Here is a 15,222-nt window from a genome sequence, read left to right on the forward strand (position 1 = left end):
ACAAGGTTGAGGTGTCTTCAGTTACAGAGGAAAGCAGCGGATAAACAACGAAAGAAAACACCAAGGAAACCAACACTTTGACCTGTCAGCAGAACACAATAGTGTCACGTTAGACGCGCTATCACACAGTAAATATTGGCTTAATGAGCAATAGGAATGAAGAACAAACCCGGATGATGTCATCAGGGCTTGGTTGAGTAAACTACTCTTAATTTTCCTCTACACTGAGGCACAATGAGAGTAATGACAGGTCAAATGTGTGTGTGTGGAGACAGTGAAGGAAACAACAACCCCAGCGGCAGAGGGAAAGAGAAGCATCCTGACAAACCCCGGGATCCTGGTCCCACTTCAGAACCTTCTTTTGGGCCACAGAGCAGAACAGACTCAAACAGAAGCTCATAAGCAGTGATGTACAGATCGATACTCAAATATCGATACTTCCGATACCAGGTCCGTAGCTTTAAAAATCGATACTCAAATCAAAATGATGATACTTCTGATACTAGGTATTTATGCTCTAAAATCGATACTCAAAACAAAATATTGACACTCAAATCAAAACGTCGATACTTCCGATACCAGGTCCTTACGCTCTAAAATCGATTTTACGATACTTTCGATATCTGGTCTTTATGTTCTAAAATCGATTTTAAATCAAAATATTGATACTTCTGATACCAAAATATCGATATTTCCGATACCGGGTCTTTATGCTCTAAAATCGATATTCAAATCAAAAAGTCGATACTTCCGATACCGGGTCTTTATGCTCTAAAATTGATATTCAAATCAAAATGTTGATACTTCCGATACCAGGTCTTTGTGCTCTAAAATCGATTCTCGAATCAAATCAAAATATCAATATTTCCGATACCCGGTATTTACGTGCTAAAATCGATTTTAAATAGGAATATCGATACTTCCAATACCAAAATGTCAATACCGCCGATACCAGGTCCTTACGCTCTTAAATCGATTCTCAAATCAAAATGACGATACTTCCGATACATGGTCTTGATGTTCTAAAATCGATTTTAAATCAAAATATTGATACTTCCAATACCAAAATATCAAAACTTCCGATACCGGGTCTTTATGCTCTAAAATCGATACTCAAATCAAAAAGTCGATACTTCAGATACTGGGTCTTTATGCTCTAAAATCGATATTCAAATCAAAATGTATCGATATTTCCGATACCGGGTCTTTATGCTCTAAAATCAATATTCAAATGAAAAAGTTGATACTTCTGATACCAAAATGTCGATATTTCAGATACTGGGTCTTTATGCTCTAAAATCGATATTCAAATCAAAAACTCGATACTTCCGATACCGGGTCTTCACGCTTTAAAATCGATATTCAAATCAAAAAGTCGATACTTCTGATACCAGGTCTTCGTGCTCTAAAATCGATACTCAAATCAAAACGACGATACTTCCGATACCTGGTCTTTACGCTCTTAAATCGATTTTAAATCAAAATGTCGATACTTCCGATACCAGAAGACAGAAAGATAAATTTCTGAGATCGGGACGTTTCTCAGGAGAACTCTTTCTTTGGAAGTCAAGCATCACCAAAGTACAAGGCATCATATAGACCCCCCCCCCCCCTTCCCCGCCCCCCCCACGTCGTATGAATAGCATCTGTATATAAAAGGCAAACTGAAAGGACATCGGCCTCTTTCTGTGTCACAGTATAAAAAACAAACACACAATCAGAATGTGAGAAACAGCTGTTGCTTTGTCGATTGCCGACTTGGGGGGGGGTGGGAAGGCCGCGCTGCAGGAACATCAGGACGCTTTAAGAAAATAACTAGAGCAGCTACTGTTAGTCCAGAAGAAGAATCAAAGCGCACAAACAGAGGAGGAGGAAGCAGAAGAAGTTATTAGGGCGAGAGTAAGTCTTTAAAGGGACAAGGAAGCTGAAGAGAAGTAGCAGGAGCCTCCACCACCGTGCACCCAAAAAACAAACATAATAAAAACAAGAAAAATAAGAAACACCCAATGAAGCCAGGTTAGAGCCCAGGACCGGGGGGGTGGGAAGTAGCAGCAGCAGCAGCAGCAGCAGCAGCAGCAGCAGAGTCTCACACATACACACCCTCAGGGTTGAGGCTGGACACGAGAGGGTTTTGCAGGTTTCGGGGGTGTCCCAGGAACTGCTTGGCCGTGGGCCTCGGGGGGGATTCCACCGGCGTTTCGCTGCGACCTGACGGAAAACAAAAACAAAGAAACGCGTTTACACGGGAGCTCGACGGGTGGAGGCGATGCTGCCGTTCGTCTTTATTAGCCCGGCGCGTACTTCCGTTCCTGTGTCCGTCGTCCGGCGCCAGAAACTGGGCCAGCTCCAGCTGATCCAGCTGCTCGTGAAGGTCCGTGCGCGAGTGGGTGTGCGTCGGCAGGACGCCCGTCTGCTGGATGAACTGCTGCAGGTTACACTGCCTCAGCTCCTTGTTCAGCTCCTCCAGCTCCTCCTGTCTGGCCTAAAGGGGGAGGGGGGGGCAGAAAACCCAGTCAGACACAAACAGATGAACTAGTTCTTTAAAAAAATGCCACAAGGGGGCAGCAGAGTCTAAACCCTGTGGTGGCCGGATGAAGACGACGGCCTGAAACACCATCAACAGCAACAATGAATCATCAAATTACTACAATTGCTCGTATTTTCATTACATGTTGTGTCCTAATCCATGAGACGTCTGTAAATAAGTGAAGCCAAACATAGTCGTACATTAGAGAGACTCTGTCCAACTAGAGAACGGACCAGCTGAGCTTTCGTGGGCGCCATGTTGGATCCATCTAACCAATATTCACCCACAGAGAAGTGGCAATAACAGAGAATAAAGTTGGATTTAAAAGGTAAAATATGCCACAGTGCTCAGCCTACGACTCCAGCACAGGATCAGGAAAACACGGAGGAAACTCCACCGTTTCCCCAGTGAACAAAAACAGAGAAAGTTATGGAGCAGAAGATTAAAAGGAAGAACTGGACGTCAGCTGATTTCTCTCTATTATGTGATGAGGTAAATGTCAATGTCTCTCTTTGACGTTTGTTAAGATTTTATATAGAAAAATAAAGTCACACCATCATTAATGTGAACCTTGATCTCAGAAACACCACTTTACAAATGAATTAAGTTTGAAGCTAACCTAGCCTTATGCTAGCCTTATGCTAGCCTTATGCTAGCCTTATGCTAGCTAGCTATCTAGACTAAAGGCTTAGAAAAATAGCAGCTAGCGTCATATATACTGTGAAACCCATGCGTTCATGTAATTTATGTCCATGTAGACACATTTAATTAACACGTAACTTTACCCCAATTACTACTAAGTTATTATGGCTAGCATGCTAATGCTATAATGCTAATACTAAATAACAATAGGGTAATTTTCCCTATTCTGAGTATTTATAAACACAGCTCCATGACTGATGAGGTCATTGGGCTACAAAGCATTTTAAAGGATCATATTTAAGATATTTAAAGGAAGTAGACGCTGGGATATTTAAGTGAGGACCTTTTACATATTAATAACATTTATAGGAACGTTAATGGTGGAAATAAGACTTTTATTTCAACATAGAGTTACACTGTAGAATCTAACCTCTGATGTAGCAAACATGGCGCCATGATTTGAACAGACTCTCTCTAACATACGACTCTGAAGCCAAAGCATGTAGAGCTCCTCCTGGTGGCTGGAGCTGCAGTACAGCTCATAAGCTCCACCTCCTCCATGTTAGTGGCCATGTTAAATACATTTTACAATTTAGACGCTATTAAAGCCTATAATTCAAACTAATGCTGCTAATGTCCATGCTCAACCGTCACAGTTTGCCTCTCAGAAACTTTGCTTGCTGTAAAGTCACGTGCATACCCCTCTATTAATTAAACGAAAACGTGAATGACTCTAAATGACGTGTGGGCGGGGCATCGATACCGTGGCTCCGCCCTCGGACCGCACTGTCTAGACTCTGGCTCCAAAATTGCAAGATGCCATCACCCGTATTACCGGGAAAAACAGCATCAGTTTGGCGCAATGCAAAGAAGTGGGGACGCGTCGTCCATATTTACATACAGTCTATACCATCGGCTAAAAACATGCGACTGTAGATGCAGAGTTCAGAAACAGTCCATCCAAACAGCGGCATCACCGTGACGACCCACAGATTTAAACCCCCCGACGCAACACAAACAGGCCAGTTAATCAGCTTTAATTGACTCCCCCCTTCGTGTCTAATCGATGTGTCTGCACAGAGTCCGGTCCAGATATCAGCAGCAGCAGCAGCAGCAGCAGCAGCAGAACGCTATGGCCCCCTTTTCCATAAGTGTGCGTTTGTGTGTGTGTGCAGGTAATTGATGTCGGGGCCGAGGCGGCCCCGCTGAGGCAGTTCACACCTGCAGGTCTGCCTCCATTAGCCCTGATGACAGGAGCGCTGTGCTCATCACCACCGACGGTTCAGCGCTCAGGCGGCTGCGCCTTCGACCCGGCGGCCGACCGCTGGCCGACTGATGGCTGACACAGACCCCCCCCCCTTTTTACTCCATTACCACAAACTCAGCTTTATTATATTTTGACAGTGGGAGCATTTCATTTACAGGAAATAAAGGCGTCTTGTTTCCCTCCGTGCAATTACTCCGTCTGGGTGGCAAATTGCCTTTGGGGTAACTTTGATTCCGAACACTGCTGGTTACGTGTTGTGACACGATGGTGTATTTCACACTTAACTCCTAACAGCACTGTTCTGCAGGGGAGAGGATTTCTCTACAACAGGCTGATTGCTCTGTCCCTCTCTCTCATCAGCCGAGTTCACCCCTCTCAGGACAAACGAGTGAAAAGCTCGTCGTTGAGGGGATTCAGGGCAGGACGCACTGGTCCTACGGCGAAATCTGAATTCTCTAGGTTTTTCAGCGCGCTCTATTTTGACACTAAACATTCAAAACAACACACACACACACACCATTCATTACCAGCTCCGTTCTCTTCAGTCCTCTGGCTGGAAACAAAAGTCCCGCAAACAGGATACGAGAGACTCGGCTTTCACGTGGATTATGAGGAAACTCGAGTTTCAGCTTCCAAACTGGGTTAGGCTTTCATTGACGGGGCCGCGTCTATGACGACCGGCCCGAGTAAACAACAAACAGCGACACGGCAGCGCGTTTCGGACCGAGTGGGTCCAATAAAAGGGCTTGTTTGTTCTGCTAATGGTCCCTTTTTAATCCCTTTTCATCTACGCCACGGCACAACAATATGTGGAATTTGTCGGTGTAATGCAAACACCATTAGTAACCTCGTGTTCTGAGCAAGCAATGCATGCAAGACGATACCTGCTGGACCAGTTCGGCTGGTTCAGCTTCGGCGAAACAATGGCACAGAGGGCAGGATATGAGTGCACAGCACACATGTCATCGAAGAACAATTATTTATTTATATATCGAAATGCCACAGTAGCATTTTTTGACTTCTTTATTCTTTTTTTGTGCGTGTGTCTTTGCACTGTTGTGTGTCTACTTGCATTGACACAAACAACTGTAGCTCATATTCTTAACTCTAAATTGCAAAATTAACATTTAATATTAGTTATTATTATTATTATTTTTAGTATTCTTAACCCCCTTGTTTGTAATATTCTCCTGGCTTCGTAAATTTACTCTCCATCTTTCCGACAACAGTAACTTCGATGAAAATAACACCAGCTTAGATGATGCCTTCATGAAAACACGGAAATTCTTCAAACTTCTGAAATCACAGCGTCACAGGTTAACTAGGAGAAAATAAGTTTGGTATATTGCGACCGAGGGTATTTATTTTTATTTTTATTTTGGAAGAAGCGATTTCCAAGTTTGACAACTAAGAGCTAATTTTTTTTCCAAATTTTCTTGAATGCAGCATTAGTGTAGCTGGATCTCAACTAAACTAAGGAAGTTATTTTCATTCCACTGGTAGGTGAACAGTATCCTACATCAACATGTTTTTAAATCTGGAGATCTGTGATGGTGCCGGAATAAAACGGTTTCGTGTGGACTTACAGCCCCTTTTCCTCCGGATCTTTACCTGCAGCAGAGACTCCGCCTTCCCCAGAGCCTTTTCCGTCTCGGAGAGCTGCTCCTCCATCTCCGTGCCGTGCCTCTCCTGGCTCCAGAGCTCCGTCTTCACGGCGTCCAGCGACTCCTCGGGCCCGTCGCCTTTGCCCTCGGCCTGGCTTTCGCGCTGGATCTCTTGCTCCAGCTGAGCAGAGCGGACCGAGAACTCGTGGAGCCGCCGGCCGCAGTCGTCCAGCTTGGCGTGGAGCTCCCCGAGCTTCCTCCTCATCCCTCGCTCCCGCTCCAGCTCCGCCTGGAACTCCTCCTCCCAGTACTGCTCGTGGGCGAGCTCCGCCTGGTTCCTCCGCATCGCCATCTCCAGAGCGTCCGCCTCTTCCTGCAGGCGGCCGTCGGAGACCGGGGAGGGACACGGGGACGCGTGGGGCCGGTCCCAGGTGTGCGACTCCCTGTCTAGGGTTTCTAGCTGGGCCTCCATGGCCCTCAGCCGCTCCTGTTGCTGGAGGACTTTCCGGAAGACCTCATCTTTGGAAGGGCCTATGGGTGGGGAAGGAGAAGGGGATACAAGGCCGGGTGACGGGGAGGGGGAGGCTCTTTGCTCGGGGGAGTCCCGAGGAGACCTCTTAAAGTGTTTGGAGTTGGGCGAAGTCGACGGGCCGAGGTTAAAGGTTAAGGCTTTCTTAGGCTGGCGTTTGGGAGGCTCCGGCTCGGGATGCGCCGGCAGCGGGAGCGGAGTCTGTCTTTCTTTTTTCGGGCTGGGCCCGTCGCTGCTGCTCGGTCCGGTGCGACGCAGGAAGAACTGGACTTCGCTGCCATGCTGACCTAACTTCGCCAGAGACTCCAGAGGCTTCTCCGTGGCCAGAAGCTGCCTCTCTGTGTCCCTGAGACGCTGGATGAGAACGTACCGACCTGTCTGACCTGCAGACAAACACACACAGACACAGAATGAGTACAAACGGATCAAAGAAAATACTAAACACCTTGGATAAAACATCATTATATGACGCAGACGTAGCTGCACGGGGCTCATTCTATTTCTCTAAAACCTCACAATGATTCTATGCAAGTGCTGCTAAGTGAACAAATGGCATCAGATGCATTATGAAGACGCCTGTACCTCTAAATCTCTGCCTCTGAGGACGGCAATAAAAGGCGGCTGTAAGACTCGCACAACACGTGAAACATGTTCAAATAAGCTGAAGTTTCCACCAGGAGCTAGAAATTAGGACAGGCCGTCCCTAATGACTTGGCAGGCAGCTCACTCATGGAAGGAGGAGAGAGCTAAATCTGGAGTTATGGCGTTCGATGCTGCCGCAGTGTGTCGGGCCCGAGTGAAGCCGGAGGACACGGTGACGGAGACGGAGACGCGGCTCCGGTCCAAACCGACCTGCCGGCGATCCAGCAGAAACACACACACACACACACACACACACACACACACACACAAAAATAAAGATAAACGCAACCGGGGCGCGAACACAACAAATTCAGCAACGAAAACAAACTAAAGGTGAAATAACACCATATAACTAAAAGAGAAAACAAATAAAATCTAATAATTCAACAAATAAGTGAAGACACTGAGTATAAATTAGGATTATTAGGAATTTATTATAGGTTTTTTAAGGAGTTTCAGTAACGTTTTAAAATAAAATCTACTACTGATGTGTCTGACTTTACATGAGAGCATATTCCACATCATACAACTTTTTGTGGTCGTGACCTGTGATACGTCCACAGCAAAAACCTGAATCAGTTTAGTATTTTCAAAATCACAAAAACTCAAACAAGGTGCAAAGTAAATAAGCAATTAGTAGGTACTCAACGGTAGTGAAGCCATAATGGCACCGATGCTAATGCTAACGCTAGTAACCGGAAAAGCAAAGCAGATTCCAGTGCTACTGATTTAATTACCGCGCCCTCAGCTCTGTCTTTCCCTCCAAAAACTTTATCCAAAATATGCAAAGTGCAAAAAAACAAAACAAAACAAAAAAAAGTCCCACATGCCGACGCTACGTGTGACATCACGCCAGTTTTCCACCTGCATGGATGGAATCACTTTTTAATGGAAACGGATAAGGCCAAAGTTTGGCTGTACTTCACCTTCAAACGATGCAAACTGGGCAACGTGCAACAAGTGCACGAAGGAGATACTGAGCAAGGGAGGAAACACCTCGAATGTGAATAAACAAGCAGCATATGGAGAGGACACACTGCTGTTTTATTAATATTATTATTATATATTTGTTGTGAATTTTATTTGCAATAAATTGGCACCATTTTTGGACAAAGTTTGTATGTTTTTCAGTCTTTAAGCACCGGCACCAGATAGAACCTGAACCGTCTCTACTCACCGATGGCTTGTGCCAGAGCAATGACCACATCCTGGCAGGAGGTTTCCTCAGACAGGCCGCACACTACCCGCACCACTCCGTCCACCCACACCTTGAGCTCCATCTGGGACCAGGCAGGGCAGGGCAGGGCAGGGCAGGGCGAGGGGGCGAGGGGGGGCGCGACGCTCTTCAGTACGGATCACTTCAGCTTAGATCCACTGGGCTCACGGCTGCATGGCCCTGGCTCTGTGGAGAGGAAAACAAGAGGAAAGAGGTGTGTTACAGGGACTGATGATCAATCTGGACATTTCACATCCTACCAGCGTAGAAAGAGTCGACTTAGTGTAATCTGACCCGATCCGACACCTGATAGAACCTGTCGCTAACGTAAACATCGTGGGACCATTACTCAGCGCTGCTTTCTGCTCAACAGCGCTGGTTGGACGAGAGACAAACACTTTTATTTTATAGTTTCTTTATTTAGAAAAGCCCTCACTGGTCATTTACCACTATATATATCATCCTTGAACTAGGAGAATCTGCCAAAACCCACTCATGACCGACTCTGTCACTACTCGTGGACAGCCCACCTCACCTCAGTGTGCACCTAGTTTGTTTGAGTTTCTATTTTTATGCTGTTGCACCTCGGAGACTTAAATAAATAATCAGCAATGAAAGAATCTCACTTATTCTCTTTAACCGTTCTGAACGGGTGCATGATTCGATTGTAAATTCCCGCCGGCGGCCGCCGGGGTTGAACTTTGCAGAGTTTTTGTCGGTGGCTGGTGTAGGACCCCGGCAGTATCTCGTGGACCTGGGAGCATAAATGCCAATCTGTAACCCAATTAAACGCTCCGCTGCCCTCCTTCAAAGCCGCTATGATAGCTTACTGCCGAGGGGGAACCGACGGGGGGAAAGTGGAGCAACTCGAGTGTGTCTATGTTTGGGAGAAGGATGTTTGCGGGAGTGGAAACGCAGAAGGGCAGATTTATACAGTTCGGACTTTAAAGAGTGCAGGTAGCTCACACGTCTGTGCAGCGAGTGCAACCTAAAGAAATATCATTACACCCACCTCCCACCCACACAACTTCCGTCTGAACTTTTACTGCTCGGCTTAAAAACAAGGTGATAAAACGTGGCGGCGCTCATAAAAAAGCGAAACGCCACGGGCAGGGGTTGAGTTATCTGCAGAACCTGGCACAGCCTGGGTGGGTAGAAGACAACTCTTCACCCGGAGTCAGACAGATGGTGCTTCGCTTTCCCCTCGTCCCTGGTTCTCAATGGGAGGCGTTTTAGCGCCGAGTCCCCACCATTATCTTGCCCCTCATTCAGAGCCCGGGCCGTGCTTCACTGGCTGCCTATAGAGAGCTGCAAGCGCAGGAATGCACTGACTTCATCTGCCAGCCGGAAGAATTCCTGCCTTTTTCTTAACAAAAGCCCTCACCCCCTCCTCCCCCTTCCCCCTCCTCCCCTGCAGCTGACCTGGACGCCCCGCACCGCCAGCGCTCCTCCGCCTGTTTAGATGCCAAATACAACCTCTGCTGGGGGGCAAACAGCAACATCTGATTTGGCAACAACTTCACACAGGACGTCTCGACGCGACACCGCACACGGAGAGCGGTGACGACACGGCGATGGGAGGATGGAGCCCGCACGTCGCGGAGGGAGATAGCGGCGGATGATCGCATGTGGCAAAAATCCAGGGGAGAGAGAAGTGGGAGTGCTTATCGAAAGCCAATCCCCCGGAAAAAAAAATTCCAGCGCGGCGGAGGTGTCGGCAGTGGTTTTTTTTTTTCTTGGAGAGTGCGCTGAGTGTGCTGTGTGTTGCAATACATAATTAGGCCTTAACTGGTTGAGTCACAGGGTGAGTAGACAATCATTTACTTTAGCTTAAACACACACACACGGGTGAAGGGAAAGTTTAAATCGTTGCAGGCCTGAACCGAACCTTAAAATAACCGCGGAGCGATTAAAGACAGGTTGTAGTTTTTAGGTAAATCGATGCCTTTTTAGGGAGAACTACAAATCTGCAAAAAGTCCCAACTCCCAGATGTCATCGAGCTGCACAACAGCAGCCTGAGTTAACAGTAACTTGTCTTTGAGACCTGTTTTGTCCTTTTTTACAGATTATTTTTTGCACAATAATCTGCTGCACTGTACACGTTTACCATCTTAGCAATTATAATATCTTTAATGCATTTTTAGATGCTCAAAGCTCTTACATTTAGATGCATTATTAATTATATGCTATTTTTTTTTAGCATTTCTTTAATTCTCAGCTTGCACTGTATATACAGACTGTCAGGTTACGTTCTTGCGTATTTTGCACAAGTTTGACGTCGTCTCTTATTGTTTATATATATATATTTATTACATAACTCTGAGCCACCGTGACCATGTAATTCTATCTATACTGGTGCAAGACGTCTTTCTTTTTATCCGTCATGAGAATCACATGAGAAAAGAGAGACGCACACAGACACACTCTCCCATGATGCTGAGATCCTGCAGCTCCTGGCTGCTGAAATGCGATAATGTGCACTAACAGGAAGCAAACAGGCCTGCGAGTCTCAGGTTGCCGTCTATTCTTTTTGTCACACAGGGAACAACAACGCCGAGAGCCAGACATCCGCCCGACCCCGGCCTCTTTTTCCCAGCGCGCCGCTCAATTCTCATGGTAATTCAGATGGAGGAGAGGCACCTTTACAGTGTTTGTGGAGAAAGTAGTGATGTGACGCAGCGTGCCGTCTGCAGAAATAATAGAAGACGGGAGAATCCAAATAGTTTTTCCACGAGAAAAAAGAAAAAACACTCACCGACGCCACTTGCAGAGCGTTTCACAGCCGTCGATGCTGTTGACGAACCATAGTCAAACACAGGCTCCTTCGCAGTCGCACACGCCCATTTTAATCCAAGCCACAAGCCTAAAGTTATCCACAACTCCTAACGTCAACCACATGACAACACTCAACACCTCCCTGTCCCCACCCCTCCCAACCTCAGGACGCCACCCTACACCCCCAACACCCACCGACACACAAAACTTTCACCTCAGCCCCACCCACCCAAACATCACCAGAGGTGGTTTCAGCTGAAGCTCAGTCTGAGCTCTTCTCTCAGGAGGAAGGAATCAAGAAACTGTTCAATAGCTTTAAAGTAAAAAAAAAAAGTCACATCCACATCCACAAAAATGCCACTTTGAGGAGCTTCTCTGCTAAACTGAAGTAGCTGCAAACAAATAAAGAGGAAAATGAAACGGTGAGAGACGAGTGTGGAGGAGGGAAGTGAAGGCGTAGGGAAAAAGGAGCCGTTCGTCTCCCCGGCCTCTCGTCATCAATCAGCCTCCTCGCTAACCCGCTTTGCGTCTTTCATCACCCCGTCTGTCGCTCCGCCTGTCTCCCCTCGGTAACAGCCTCCGAAGCTCCTCTGTGGATTCGACTCGAGGCAGAAGTGGCGCCTGACGACACATGTGGCATGAAAGACGAGGAACCTGAGGCTCGGACCAGGGATGGAACAATATATCACGATAACGATAAAAAAAAAAAAAAAAAATCACGATTAAAATGTTAGAATTGACTCGGTTGAGTCTCTACGTTCTGTCTGAGGAGCTTTAACATGACACCGACCAGTTACAGTCAAATAAGCTGCTTCAATGCAGGTTTAAGTAAGAAGTTGTGGAGAAAACTCATCAAACTAGAATGAAATGTTCCTTCAGTTCCATCTTTCCATGGTTGACTGAACTGACCATTGCACTGACGGTTTAATATTTATTCATATCTAAACATATTTAAACTACTAATCTTGCATGCAACCCTTTTTCTTTATTTCTCATTCATAAAACGGTGACAGCTTTAGCTGAGGGTTTATTTACCGGAGGATGTGGCTGCTTAAACCTTGAATATGGGCCAAGTTTGATCCACATCCACCTTCTCATATCTGAACCGGTTCCATGTTATTGATGAGGAGCCTCATTTAGCCGTTAGCCACAGGTGAGCTACAGCTGCAGGGACGTCAAGTACATCGTCAACTTCGATTTATCACGAGATCAGACGGCAAATTCTATTTTTTTGATTGAGTTCCGTCCTGGAGAGCTGTCAGATACGTTTGTGGATGTTGTTGCTGCAGTATTATACGGTGTTAGCATCTTTTATTTAGCTACATTTATCATGGAACTGAGGCTAATTCACACTAGTTCATATCCAGTTCCAGTTCCGGTCCTTAAATTTCATCTGATAATCCACATTTTTCCCAGTCTCTCTGTATTTACTGATGCATTTCGCCGTGTTTTTGCCACTCAGGAGGGTGTGGGCCCCGGGCGGCTTTGACGTCAAAGCGTACCCTCCATACCCACCCCCCCACCCCTAGCTCCTGGTACCCAACATTAGAAAGTTCTTCTTACCGGAAATCCACTTCTCCCGTTTCCATTCCAAAGGAAAGAAAAATTCCAGACAAGATTACTAACGTACTGTAACTATTCACCACCTGAGGCTAAATGAAAAGCTTTACTGGGTGTGTGTTATGTGTGTGTGTGTGTGTGTGTGTGAGTGTGCCAGGTACAAAAGTACAGAACATTGTGTCATGCTGGCGAAACAGTCAAAGGTTGCCCCGTTGTGCACGAACAGGAACCAGCGAGCGCGCCTGAAAGCAGACGCTCCATTAGGGGCCTATCTTTACGAGAGGCCCATTCCAGCCCAGAGCGATTACTGCGCTATCTGAACCAGCAGCAGAAGACAGAGGAACAATGTCAGGAGTAAAGGGCAGCGTGTACATCACACACTGCCCCAGATCCCAGCCTGCAGACGGACGCACAAGCTAAAAAAAAAACAAGTGCGGGCAAACAGTCGTCCCGTGTCAGCGTGCGTCAGGCTGATTCTACGTGCACGTAATAGGTTAGATGTTGCTGCTGTTGCTGGCGGACAATGAACAGTAATGGGAGAGGCTGCGCTGTCTGTGCCGCTCTGTTCCAGGTTGGCAGAGACGAGCGTTGCGAGAGCCAGTAACGCGCTGGCACCGAGCTGCAGAGACACTATTGTCGTAGACGGCGGCGTCGCCTGTCGTCGTGGACGCCCGGGGATTCGCCCGGGATCGTCCAGCTTTTTCACCGCCGCTACGATGCGTCCACATGTTACCGCTGATTAAACTAATAAAAGGGAAAACAGATCCTCCTGTTTTGCATTCTCGCTACTCCACCTCCTCCTCCTCCTCCGTCTCTCGTCTTACAGTCAGCGCAGTTTGTGTGTTCAAAGAGCTCTGAGACCAAAGACAAACTCAAATTTCCACGCACACACACACACGCAGAGAATAATTGCAGACTTACCGATGGCTTTTAGCGGATCACGTCGACCTGAATGCTCAACGTTTGAACAGACGCACTCAGTGGGGTGTCATTCAACTTTCCTGCACCTGCACCTTCTTTACAACAAAAGCCGAAAGAAGTTTCATAAAGCCCAGCTCAATATTTGGGGGGAGGAAAGGCTCCTAATCATTTAAAACTAAAGTTGCCTTAAGGGTGGAGTTGTGCAAATCCCCTCCACAAAACATCTGTGCAGCCCAGGATCTACTTCGTCCTTCAGGCGCATTCAGAAGACGTTTAGGGAGATGCTTTACATTACACAACAACGCCGACGCTGACGGGCCTCGTGCATTCATCTCTCACAATTGGATCTCCTTCCAAACACAGCACAAAGAGAGAGCTCTCAAAATGCCGTAACTTGCCGGTCGTCCAGTGCCAACAGTCAGACAGCAGGTAAAACATCTGAGCACTTCTATTCTCTCGACTGCCTGTGATTTTGTTTCTTTAGCAGATGTTAAAAAGACATCAAACAAAACGAGCGTTCACTTCGTGGTAACGTGCAAAAGCGTCTCGTCAGAAGTCGTGTGTGTTTTCACATCTTGCTTGTAAAACTGTGTCTTCTGAATTAGCGACTGCGATGCCTCTCGCTCGTGGAAGAGTCCCGGTTCGGTGCCGGCTCCACGGATAAACTGCTCGTTAATTAGCCTGAACGGTCGCCCGGTGAAACTCCTGCACACCTCATGAATAATGCATTTATTTTTTTTTCTTCCACAGCACATTAATTTGGCAAATATTTCTCGGAACAAAGTCCAAATGCTTGTTAGAGAATGGCTCTTTGAAAATGAACCCTGTCCGCCTCCGTCTCTTCTCTATTGACATGCTAATGACTCGGCGCAGAGGAACCGGGAACAGCGCTAATAAGCTTTAGTCGTCATACTTGCGTGCGGGGATCTGTCGACGCAGCCTTCAGCCTCCTCCATTACAATGATTGGCCCCGTCCAAGTGTGAAATCTCAATGAGAGCGGATCAGTGGTTTATTAATGCCTCCAAATTCCAAATCAAGGGCGAAATATGGACAGCGCTGCAAAGTATGGACGTAAAATCCTGCTAGAAAAGTTCAAACTGTGTAACTGGTGATAGATGAGAGCTGAAACTCAGCGACTCCTGCTGATCCAAAGCAAGGCCTCAGTCTGCGCCACCACTCAAGAGTCCAGGCCGTCACCTGTGGTTGTCACTACCGCTGCAGTCGCACGGCGTAAAAAAAACGTGCACTTAGTGTGAAATCCCCCGTCGTCATGAATCACCAGCTGCACCGACGAACCGATGGGAAAGTGGCCTGAGAACCGAACGGCAGGAGGACGAAAAAAAAGACTAGACTTTCAAAAAACCTCGTCTTTGTGTCCCTGGCACACTTCTGAGCTCAGCCTAGTGAGCGATAGTTTACACAGGCCCGGCCACAATAAAACACTGCGCTTATTATTCACCTCGCCCCAAAAGACAGACTTACTCATACCTGGTTTGGCAGCCCCGCGCCTTTGCCGACTCGTTCGCTTCAACCCCGG

The 15,222-nt window shown here is 46.9% G+C and overlaps 1 protein-coding gene across 4 annotated transcripts in view; it reads right to left on the reverse strand.

Moving 5' to 3' along the window:
• rassf7a (Ras association domain family member 7a) overlaps positions 1 to 15,222 on the reverse strand; it is a 33,610-nt gene that overhangs the window by 384 nt on the left and 18,004 nt on the right. For 2 of the 4 annotated variants that reach the window (XM_047596978.1, XM_047596975.1), the window contains exons 2-5: positions 8,389 to 8,613; positions 6,048 to 6,952; positions 2,302 to 2,482; positions 2,101 to 2,208 (exon numbers count right to left, since the gene is read on the reverse strand). In XM_047596978.1, the coding sequence (XP_047452934.1) occupies positions 2,101 to 2,208; positions 2,302 to 2,482; positions 6,048 to 6,952; positions 8,389 to 8,491 (1,297 nt within the window). In that variant the 5' untranslated portion in view covers positions 8,492 to 8,613. Of the gene's footprint in view, positions 1 to 2,100; positions 2,209 to 2,301; positions 2,483 to 6,047; positions 6,953 to 8,388; positions 8,614 to 11,183; positions 11,358 to 12,766; positions 12,906 to 15,222 lie in introns of those variants that run through there. The other 2 variants (XM_047596976.1, XM_047596977.1) reach the window with 2 other exon arrangements.

Source organism: Mugil cephalus, chromosome 10 (genome assembly GCF_022458985.1).
Source record: "Mugil cephalus isolate CIBA_MC_2020 chromosome 10, CIBA_Mcephalus_1.1, whole genome shotgun sequence".
Classification (NCBI taxonomy): Eukaryota; Metazoa; Chordata; class Actinopteri; order Mugiliformes; family Mugilidae; genus Mugil; species Mugil cephalus.